This window comes from Hydra vulgaris, chromosome 04, assembly GCF_038396675.1.
Source record: "Hydra vulgaris chromosome 04, alternate assembly HydraT2T_AEP".
In the NCBI taxonomy this organism is placed as follows: domain Eukaryota; kingdom Metazoa; phylum Cnidaria; class Hydrozoa; order Anthoathecata; family Hydridae; genus Hydra; species Hydra vulgaris.
Genome location: NC_088923.1, coordinates 39,297,501 through 39,310,000, shown reverse-complemented (window position 1 = coordinate 39,310,000; position 12,500 = coordinate 39,297,501). Strand labels below are relative to the sequence as shown.

Here is a 12,500-nt window from a genome sequence, read left to right as displayed (position 1 = left end):
GATTAAAAGACGTTTATGTGGATATTATAGTAGTTTATATATATACAAGTTCTTCATCTTAACCAACTTAAACTTTATACTCTCATTGAGCTGTATGTTTCAGCCATTCTTCTCAGTTTTATTCCATGACAAGGATTACTTTCAGAGACACTAAACCTCTTGATAGTCTTATTAATATTCTTGTGAACAGCTTCTAAGGTTTGTTCTGATGTCAGAATGAGAGTCATCTGATGGCAGTCCAAATAATCATTCAAGTGATATTTAATGATATGGTACTTCCATCCGAGTGACATACTGATGTTAAACCTTTCTTCAACATAATTGATCATGTACTTCATGGAGTCTATGAAAACTCTAACTTTGTAACCATAAGACGGATCTAATGTCATTCCAAAACAACTCTCAGTCACTAAAAATAAAATTATACATCTTATTAAGATCCTTAAGTAGGTTAATAATGTTGTATTTATTAATATTTACCTGCTTTAAATTTTCTTAGCGTGTTAATACACACTCATGGTACTTCAGCAGCGCTACAGTTATCATCTCATCTAATGACATTAAAATTTTTTCACAATTAGGTCCGTCTAGTCCTCCACCATTGTAGCCATGCTGAGTAAACCTGGACACCTGTGTGATAATATGCTCATATAAATGCAGCTCTAGTGGAGGTATAACATCTAATACCAGGCTATCAAGGCTCTCATCAAAAAGACATGGCTTGATGACATTAAAGAAGCTCTGCATCAACTTGTGTGGTTTCCCTGCATCAACAAATTGTTGATACTGATGGGATAAACTACCAAAAGTTCTAAATTCTCCTAATTTGTCCTTTGCACCAATACAATAAGCACAGAGATAATTCCTACCATGGACAGATATTGATCAGCTTAAGATCTGATGCAAGGAAGTATATCCATTCATGCAGTTTGAGAAGGTGGACAATTTGGGCTAAATTGTAGCTGGTTTCTTCAACATGTCGGACAATTGCCAATAAAATAACTTACACCTGAGTCCTTTTGGTTCCTTAATTGATCTTCAAGTTTTTCTGATTGAAAAAGACTTACGACAATTTTAATTGACCTTGGCCGTCAAATCCTCACAATTGTTTTTTGGAGAACAAAATCTCTTTGTTTGCATATTTACTACATCTTTTTTAACCTCTGTATAGTTAGCACCTTGCTGAAATGTCAACTGCTGAATGCAATAAAACTGATTTAGTGAATGGGACTTTCTATTCACACCAATCTCCTAATTGGTTTCAAACCCTGATTGATCAACATCTTTTCTTATTTCAGTCAACATACTTTTAATAACACATTCAGGCAGATCGTGTTTTTTTTTTAATATTAAAAACTGTGTCTAAACTAATCTTTTTTGGAGAGATACTTTGGTGTACATGTAGTGATGTTGCACATGTTGATAGTTTAATCTTACTCTGTTTTTCATCCCCAATAATTGTTTTTAGAATTTTTAATGTTACCTGTTCAGATAATTTAAGATCTGTTGACATAATCATTTTTTCTAAGTTTTCAGCAGTTGATTTTCTATTGCAGGGGTGTCTAATACCTATTCCTGTATATTGAAAATAATCTCCACACATTGACGCATTAGTATAAGAACTTGAATTTGGACTACTTTTTTTTTCCTGTGGTAAGATTGGGTCAATGTACTCCCTTAAGTTCATCTCAATATTACTTCTAGAGTCCCTTGCCAGACTACAAATTAGGCATTGACATAATTCAGACACCACTTGTATTCTGCCAAGCATTGAAATAGTAACTCTTACTCTTTTCCAGGAGATTTCTGCACTTTTAACATTTTCCCTTTCTGTAAAAAATATTTTTACTTTGCATTTAAGAAATAACATAAATAAATAACATAAATAAATAAATAAGTGACAAATTAAAAATGATAAAAAAAATAAATACCTCTTTCTTATATATTGCAGTCTTGCACTTCGGACAAGTTCCAGTAGGAAAGGAGTTCACTTTAACATTAAAACCTTTATCTATATGCTTCCTTACTAGATTTTTTAAAGCATTTTGAACTGTATTTTGTAGGATATACATTGTTTGTTCTTGTTGCAACATCCAAAACAGACTATACCTTTGCACTCCTGATGATTTCTTTCCCGATCCATTTTTTTTTTTTCAGTACTAATTTTTTCCTGCTCAAGTACATGAAATACTTTACACACACATTTTAAATTTTAAATATATAAGTTTACATATATAATTCTAAAAAATAAATGTATTCTCATTATATTTTGAAATTTATTAGGCTATCTGTAGTACCAAAGACAACAAAGTTTTGATACATAACTACTTATTATTAAAAAAAAACAAAAAAACGTGAAATTTCAATTTAGGAGCGGACGCAATTTTAATTTTTGGCTAGGGTTATTTGAGTATGTCTTTCTAATATTACAGCCAAAAATAATCCCAGGTACCTTCACCTTTAACCTTAACCCTCTATCTGGGAGCAGTGTTCATAATATGGCGATCAGATTAACCAAAAATAAATAAAGAATAGTACAAAAAATCGTTTTTTACTGTAATAAAAGTTTTTATATCTAGATACACTTGCCCAAACATACATACATACATAAATACATACATAGTATGTATGTATGTTTTTATGTATGTTTGGACTGGTAGATATGAAAACTTTTATTACAGTAAAAAAAGATTTTTTGTCTTTTTCTGGAAATACTGTTTGAATTTAAGTTGGCATTTCAAAACTTTAGGTGCGAAAAATGTATTATGACAGCACCAATCTAAATACACAAAATTACTTTACTACTAAATTAACTTTTATATTAAATTACTAAATTACTAAACTAAAGTACTTTAATCTTATAACAAGGCTTGTATGTATGTATGTATGTATGTATGTATGTATGTATGTATGTATGTATGTATGTATGTATGTATGTATGTATGTATGTATGTATGTATGTATGTATGTATGTATGATACATAGCTGCATTAAAAATCATTAACAGTAATATAAAAAAAATTACTGATGAAATCGAATATTGGTATTTGAAAAAGATTATAATTTATCTTATAACATTTTCTAGTTATTATCTTATAATAAAAGATTGTATTTCCTTACAATTCATCTTAAAACAATGTATATACATAATCTTTTGTTTGTATATATCATAACTTATTTTTATTTAATTTTTTTTACATATATAATGTAATACTTTTAATAGAGATTATAAACAATTTATAGATAGATTTTATCAGTTACCAATAAGATATGTGCAAACATAATTTATATTCATAAATAAATTACATCAGAAGAACTTTACATGATATTGAATATTATTATTAAAACAAAAGGTTTTAAATACATTTAAAAACACTTCTCCTTTTTTTATTATAAAAAAAAAGATTTTTCTATTTGTTTTTGCATATTTTACTCTATGATGGAGAGACTTATGTTTCATTAAATGAATTAATTTAATAAGAAGAAAAAAATTTATCCTTTAATAAATATTGAAAACTATTTTAGATTCCTTTGAAATTAAACTTTACATTCTACATTTTACTTACTATTTTATATTTCTTCATAACTAAATTTAAATTATTAAAATCATATTTAATTTAAAGTTTTTTAATTAAAAAAAATTCTACAAAATAATCAGTTTCTTTAACTGATTATTTTATAAAAATAATCAATCTCTTCAACAAAAAAACTAACAGTTGCGGTTAAATTAAAATGTTGATTTGTCTGAGAAAAGACCTGTAAAACATTTCAAAGATATTGTAAAATTATTAACCTTAAATTTTTCTGGTTTCTTATAATATTATAAATTATATTTACTCTACTCCAGTCTTCAATAGTCATATGATTGTGTTTTCTAGTCCATTCCAGACACTTTTTTTTTCATAGCTTCAGTTAAACGTGGTTTTTTGGCTGGGCGACGGCCCATAAATTCTCTTCAGCCAACCTTCTCTAAACCATCCTTTTGGAGAAAATAACTCCTTCATCGTTTATCATTGTAGCTAGTTGAGCCACACTTTTATTTCTGTTTCAAGACAGATGTCTCTAAATTTACAATTACAACGTGGAGTAGTGATCTTTTTTCTGCCACTTTTGCTGACACGGTCTGGTTCTAGAGGCAAATTTGTATTAATTTTTCTTTAAATTCGGCTCACTACTCGCTCTCTCTCTCTGAGAATGCGTAGAATGAAGAAGTAAGGTTTTTACTTCCTACATTTTCTTTGGGTTAAGTCTGGAGACTTGCCCATACTAAAAAAATCAATGAGAGGAGAGAATGGCTACAATTTAGGATTTATGCATCAAAATTAGCAAAAATAATAAATTATTAACTATAACTAATTGAACTATTAACCAATACTTAATAAGGTTTCAACAGTTCCGAACTTAAAAAACTTGCAAAAAATTGTTCCAAAATATACATATATATATATATATATATATATATATATATATATATATATATATATATATATATATATATATATATATATATATGTATATATATATATATATATATATATATATATATATATATATGTATGTATGTATGTATGTATGTATGTATGTATGTATGTATGTATGTATGTATGTATGTATGTATGTATGTATGTATGTATGTATGTATGTAAGTATGTAAGTATGTATGTATGTATGTATGTATGTATGTATGTATGTATGTATGTATGTATGTATGTATGTATGTATGTATGTATGTATATAGTTCCTGATCAAATTATTAGCCCATGTTGATATCTTTTGCGTTTTCTAGAGAAGTAAAACTTATATTGTTTTAACTTTATATATAAACAAAGTATAACTATTTTCTAACATAAGATACACAAAATAAAAATAAGAATATGTTTATTAACATGAATTTTTAATATTTTGTTGATCCTCCCTTATTTATTATAACTGCATGAAGAGCATTAACCATGCTGTAAATGCAATTTAAAGCCGTTTCTTTTAAATGTGCATTATTAAATAATTATTAAATAAATGTGCATGACAAATATTGCTGGATACTCCAAGAAAAACAAATCAGCAATTTATTATTTAAATTGTGACTCTGCTTTGAAACATGTTCCACACGATTAACAAAATTCATTTCCCACTCCTCCAGCATGCCTTAATTGCAAAAGCATTGATGATAATGAGGAAAGTCACAGGGAGCAGGAGAGTGATGCATATGAACCTATAGATGATGAAAAGATACCTCATCTTATTGGCCAAGCTGAATTGAACAATTTAGTGAGGGATCTAGGTTTAATGAAGAAGGCAGAACTGCTTGGATCTCGTTTACAACAATGAAATTTGTTACAAGCGGAACAAAAATTTCACATTTTCGTAACAGGCATGTACACCTTGCTAAATTTTATGACAAGAATGACAGTATCTGTTTTTGTACTGACATTATTGGTTTAATGAAAGAACTGGACTGAGTATACTCAAGGATGCTAGCGCCTGTTTATAGACTCAAGTAAAGTTAGTCTTAAACCAGTTCTCCTACACAATAAGAATGTGATACCATCTATTCCATTAGCACACGCAGTCGATTACATAAGACATATGATTCTAAGAAGTTGCTTCTCAACATTATCAAGTATAGAGATCATAACTGGTGTTCTAAGGGGATCTAAATATAGTGCCCCTTCTTCTTGGATTGCAGCTGGGATACACAAAGTACACGTACTTTCTATGTCTATGGAACAGCCGTGACAACAAAAATCATTATACAGTTAAAGACTGGACAGCAAGAACAAATCATGTATCTGGCAGATACAATGTATAATGACTCATGTCTCTTATTGATCCTACCAAAATATTACTTCCCCTCTTCACATAAAGCTTGGACTGTTCAAAAATTTTGTGAAGGCTCTGGGCAAGGATTCATGTGGCTATCTTCAAGAGAAGTTTAAGATCACTCTTACACCAGCAGGTGTGCTCACCAGACCTCAAATTTGTGAAGTCATTCCTGATCCTACCTTCAAGAAACAGCTGCAGCCTGCTCAGTTGGCAGCTTAGGATGCATTTGTGGCTGTGGTTTCTAACTTTTTGGGAAACCACAGGTCTGAGAACTATGAAGAGTTGGTTGAAAGAGTACTAACAAAATACAAGGATATGGGATGCAGAATGTCCTTAAAAATTCACTTTTTGCACTCCCATCTCAGTTTCTTCCAACCCAATCTAGGTGCAGTCAGCGATGAACAGGGTGAACATTTTCACCAAGAAATAGCAACGATGGAAAACAGATATCAAGGGAGGTATGACAGCAACATGATGGGCAATTTTTGTTGGTTTTTACAGCGAGAGTGTGACACTATGTACCAAAGAAAAGCAACATTATCTAACTACTTTTGATTTAAAAATGCGCTGTATTACAATTACCTGAAGTTGTTTGTACATATGATACTATATAGTTGCTTTTGCTCTTTTATTTACATAAAAATTTTTAGTTATTGTATTGAAATTTAGAAGCAACGTCTTAGTACGCTTAATAAATCTCAGGTAGCAAAAATGTTGTTTCTTAGTGTAATTTTTTAATAGATTTTGCAGTTTGCTACGAGGTTCCATTTTGCATAAATATTTTCTTCTGCTTATTTGGAAACCACTTCTTCAATTGAAGTAAAAGACAGGTTTTAATGCCTTTTTTGTATCAGCTCTGTTTCAATATTCCATCCAAATTGAACAATTGAACACTTTAAGAACATGTTTAATTGTCTAGATTATACAATCTTCATAGAATTTTTCCTCAGAAACCCTTTTCACATATTGAGCCTTTTGAGTCATAATTTCTATGAAGCATACCTGGGGAAAATAGAATAAAAAATCACAATATACATACAATGAAAAATAATGTATATTTTTGTATTATAATGACTTGCCAATTTCCAGTCACCAACAGAGAAATTACTGTACTTATTTGATCAATCGAGGCTCTTTTTTCTCTGAGAACCGGTTAATTTCCACTTTTGTGCTGGTCTTCTACTTCTGATGCCAAATACATGCAAACTTTGTCAAACAGTAATTGTTGCAGCAATTAGTCCCCCTCATTCAACTTGCTAGTAATTGCTTAGTATGTAGCAAATCTATTCTTTATAGTATGTAGCAAATTTATTCTTTTGTTGTTATTTTCTTTTTTCGACCACATTAGCCTTGCCTCTAATTATCTAATGAGAGGCATTTCTCAATTTGTCTTTGATACTGTTTACACTGCATTACAGTATCAAGTAATGCTTATCTGTCAAAAGATATTGAATAATTGCTTTTTTTTTAGAACTGATGCCTTTTTTTTCCCCATTTTGTTATTTAGAACTTTTAAAAAACTTTTTACTAAAAAATTATTTAAGATAAAACAGATAGAAATTGTTTGGTATAAAAATATTGAAGCAAAGTATACAAATTGTATAAATATTGTTTAAAAAAGGTTCAAAGTATATTATAAAATAAATCTTATGTAATTTATTCACTATAGCTAAAAAAAAAAATTACTGCACTTAAAGAAAACATGGTAAAACAGTACGAATGACAAAACACAAATGTCATGATCTAAACAGATGCTGTTTGTCCCCTTAAAAATGTTGCCACTCTGAAAATAATTTTATATTGCTATTAGAAATTTAAAAATTACTTTCATTGCTAAAAATAATTTAGCTCTAATCTTTAACAGATAAAGTTGCAGTCTGTGACTCTTAAAAATGACTTGCGTTGAGCAACATAAGAACCAATTCCTAGATTTTTCTGTCTTCATAATAGTCTCTCTGCTTATACCGTATTCATGGATACTGTATCCATTTTTCATATTGCCGATTGAATATGTTGGATTTTTCCTATTGTTTATGATGATGCTACATTTGTCTTGATCAGAAAGTTTTTTTGATTGTACATATGTATAAATCAGACTTTGACAGGAAGGTGTGAAACTGTAGACCATTGTATGATTAAGCAAATAATATTGTGCATTGACAATTTGACTGCAACTATTTTAAATAACATTTCAAAAATGCGCTGAATGAAAGAGATTCTGAATTATACTTTAGAGAAATAAACGGCATTATAACAATTTACTGATAATGATTTTAATAATAAGTATCATTGACAGTTGTATATAATTTTTTAAATTTATATTATGTAAATTATATAAGTATACATTCCTTATAATAAATGTTAAATTAAAAAATAACAAAACTATAACTATTAAAATAACAAGGAAAGTTACTTTAACAAACTTTATATAAGAATCATTAAAGTTGAAACATTTAAAATGATAAAAAAATTTTGTTGAAAAAAAAAAAAAAGACAAATGTTTTTGAAAGCTGTTACAATTAAATAAGTTTGATCTTTAATGCTTTTATATTATTGAAAACCTTTCTAATCAATCAATCAATCAATCAATCAATCAATCAATATATTTCTGAAATAAATGGTATTACATTTCATGGTTGTTTTCAAATACTATAAACCACTAACATTAAACACCAAATGACACCACTTACAGTTAACACCAAATGAAGTAACAAAACACTGTTGATGAATTTTTATATAAAGTATTAACTAATTGTTTAAAAGAAAATAAAAAAACAATGTACAAATATTAAAAAAAAGTACCAAATGATTTTTTAATGCGTAATTATTTACTAGCGTGCATTAAAATTGATGTTTTTAAATTAGTAAAAAAAAACACAAAAATTTAAATGAAGTGTGAGTGTTTTTTAAACAATCATTAGAAATAAATTGTTCCTTTATTTTAAGGGTTTACCAAAATATTATATAAACATTAAATAAGATAAAAAATTTATTTATTAAAAAGTTTATTATTCAAAACAAAATCAAAATCAAACTTTAAATAAACTTAGCGTTTTACTTTAGTTAAGTTATATATATATAGATAAAGAATTAAAAGATGAAAGATTCAAAGTTTATTATTCTAAACAAAATTAAAAGAAATGATTTAAATAAACTTTAAGTTTAGTTGAGTTATATATATGTGTTTTAGTTAAGTTGAGTTATATATATGTGTATATATAAATGTATATATATATATGTATATATATATATATATGTATATATATATGTATATATATATATATATACATACATATATATACATACATATATATATACATTATATATACATATATATATATATATACAGCTCTCGGAGTTAAATAAATCACTGACCTCAGACTTATATTCATTTCTATGTTGTTATGGTGAAACTTTTCTGTTAGAAATTTTGTGCAAACCTTGTTTTTTCTAATTCTTAAAGCTGATTAAAATTAATATACAAAAACCTATTTAAAAACATTTACCATTTATATATATATATATATATATATATATATATATATATATATATATATATATATATATATATATATATATATATATATATATATATATATATATATATATATATATATATATATATATATATAAATGTTTAGCCAAAAATATTTTAACAAAAATGAGTAAAAGTTCCAGGTAACAAAAGAAAAAATATTCAAACTAAGATGAGTAAAATATTTTTATTAGTTAAATTTTGACAAATATTTTAAATTTTTCTCAAACGCAGTTGGAGAAATGCAGAAACTTCCAGAAGTTTCCAGAAGAAGCATCTGGAAGCATCCAGTAGCATCCAGAAAGATCTAGAAACATTCATAAGCATCCAGACGCATCCAGAAGCTTCCAGAAGCATCGAAAAGAAGCATCTAGAATCTTCCAGAACAGGTTAACACAGGTTCATTTTACTATATAAGAGACATATAAATCGACATGTTATTCAGTCAGTATATGGAAGTCAATCAGTCAGTATTATCAAGACAATCTATCGAAGTGAATTTTATTAAAGTGTTTTATCGAAGAACATCAATACAAGAAGTGAAATACAACAAGTGTTTCATTACATCAATACAGTCCACATCCAACCAAGACGTTGTGTTCCACAGAGCATTATTGTATCATCACAAGGTAAATGTAACACAGTAAGCCTTGAGAAGCGTGATTATTTATTTTTATTATTTTTATGACTTCAAGTGCAAAAATGGCTCCCGACAGTCTTCGATTAGAACTAAGAAAGAAAATTATTGGCAATTACGTAAGTGGAATGTCACAAAAAAAGTATTTGTGATAAATATCGCGTGAAAAAATGGACCGTATCAAGACCATGTTCCAAATATCGTAGATATTTGGAACATGGTCTTGATACGGTCTTTTTTTCGAATTTAGACTCATCGGAGTACAGAACCCGATTAAACATTTTTCTTTATTGCCACACCGAAATAATGGTTTTCGAATTGCAACACACCCTCTAAATCCCAATTTAAGTAGGTGCCATCGAATAAAAGAAGAGCTGACATTTTTCCCAGTTGCTGTGTTAATGTCTTTTGCCAGTTCGTTTGATGCTTTTTTTGTATTTCTTAAAGATAGGGTTTTTAAATATTTATTGTCATCTTTTGTTAGCTTAGGACGTCTACCACTTTTCTTTCTATCATCAAGTGAGCCAGTTTCTCCAATTTCTGTAACAGCATTCTTCGAATATCCTGTTTTGAATGTAGTTGTTATGACACATTGTTTTAATAAATAAACAAACAAACCACTCATGTTTCCTCATTAATTTTGTTTATTTATTCAAAATAATATATTCTTTTGACTTTTTTTATGTATTATTAAACTTAAGTACGCTTTAAAAAAATTAGATAAGAAAAAAATTGTAAATACATCTAATTATACAAGTGGTCTAAAACCAGGTGGACCAATGAAATGGATGAAAACCAATGGGAATACCAGAAAAATGTTATACATATATTTATGAAAATCAATTTTTACAAAATGATAATAAAATATATACTTTATAATTTTACTTACTTTTTCTGCAAGTTCATTACTAGTATACCCTAAAAATGTTCGCACAAAATTACAATTGCAACTACGTATTGCACCATCATCAGACACAGTCACCAATCCACTGATGTTTGCAAAAACCCACATTACACAATTGTATAGAGGCTTTGATGTATTAAACCTGAAAATATTTTTTTTTGAATAAAAGATAAAAAAATACAGCCAATCAAATTTTTAATAAATATATAATGTAATTAATGTAAAAAACTATAACATATAAAATACATTATTAATTAATAATATATAAAATAAATTGAGATTTAAATTGTTTTGGGATATTTCAAGTTTAAATTTATATAACAAAATATTTTATAAATAAAATATTTATAATAAGCTGTTTCGCATAAATGGACACACAAACATATATATACATATATATATATATATATATATATATATATATATATATATATATATATATATATATATATATATATATGTATATTTATATATATATATATATTTCTGGGAAGCGTGTGTGGTCGCATGCGATATTTGTCCATGTTTAAAGTAATATTTTTAAACACACTGACACGGCAGTTTGCACCTTATAACTTTTATTAAAAAGTTAAAAGCATTTCAATAATTCACAGCAAAGCTGAACTTATCTTGTGAGAAAAAAAACAATTCTGAAAAAAGCAAAAAATTTGTAATGAAATATCAAATTTTAATTAGATAAACTAAGAAAATTTAATAATTTGAAAAAGAAAAATATATAAAAAATTATTTTTTATAAAATTTTTATAAAACCTTTGTATTCTTTTTTTTAGGATGGTTGTTAATTTTCAGCTACCGAATTTGATGCAAGTTGAGGAAAAAAACTTTACATTTTATAGCAACTCAACAAAAATTGAAAGTTTTAATATGCAATTTATTCACGATTTTTATCAGCCTGTATAATTAAGAAACTAATTTGCTACGTACACTAAGAACTATGAGCAAATTTTGTTAATTTTTTTCTTACGTTTATTTGTTTTTATGTCTTTTCGCTTTTAAAAATGTTTTTGCTATATTTGACATTTTTTCTCAATACTCAGGTAAATGGAAAATAAGAAAATAAATTTATTTTTTTGCTATTTATTTGTTAAATATATTGTTTTATTAATAAAATTTGTAATGATGGAAAAAATTAAATAAAAGAACTGTATGGTTTTTTTTATAAATGTAATTACCACATTTGATGCCTTCTCTGAAATTGTTTTCTTAAATTGCCAATTAATTTCCAATGATAATACAAAATACTACAGATAATGAACAATTGCTTTCTTTGAAAGAATGTATTTTAAAAACTTAAAAAAAAGTTTTTAATAGACTACTAAAACTTTAGCTAAAAAGTTCAGTAAATTACCAATGCATTAGCCCACAAGCTTTTGTAGAATCGTCAATAAAAATAGTTCATAAGGAAATAAGCTAAAAGGTTCATCAGGAAATAAGCTAAAAGGTTTAAGAGCACAATTTAGAGAATCCAACGAAAGAGCAGACTACTTTAATGGGGTAGTAAAAACAACTAAATACTTAATATTTGAACATTAGTATTAATGACTTTTTTTTTACATGAAAAACTTAAAAAATTTTTTTTTTTA

At 27.1% G+C, this 12,500-nt stretch overlaps 1 protein-coding gene across 1 annotated transcript in view; it reads right to left on the bottom strand.

Annotated features, from left to right (window-relative positions):
- Nucleotides 1-12,500, bottom strand: part of LOC100201502 (PAS domain-containing serine/threonine-protein kinase) — a 75,499-nt gene that overhangs the window by 31,632 nt on the left and 31,367 nt on the right. Inside the window, exon 7 of the mRNA XM_065796320.1 lies at nt 10,882-11,038. Within this exon, the coding sequence (XP_065652392.1) occupies nt 10,882-11,038 (157 nt within the window). The remainder of the gene's footprint in view (nt 1-10,881; nt 11,039-12,500) is intronic.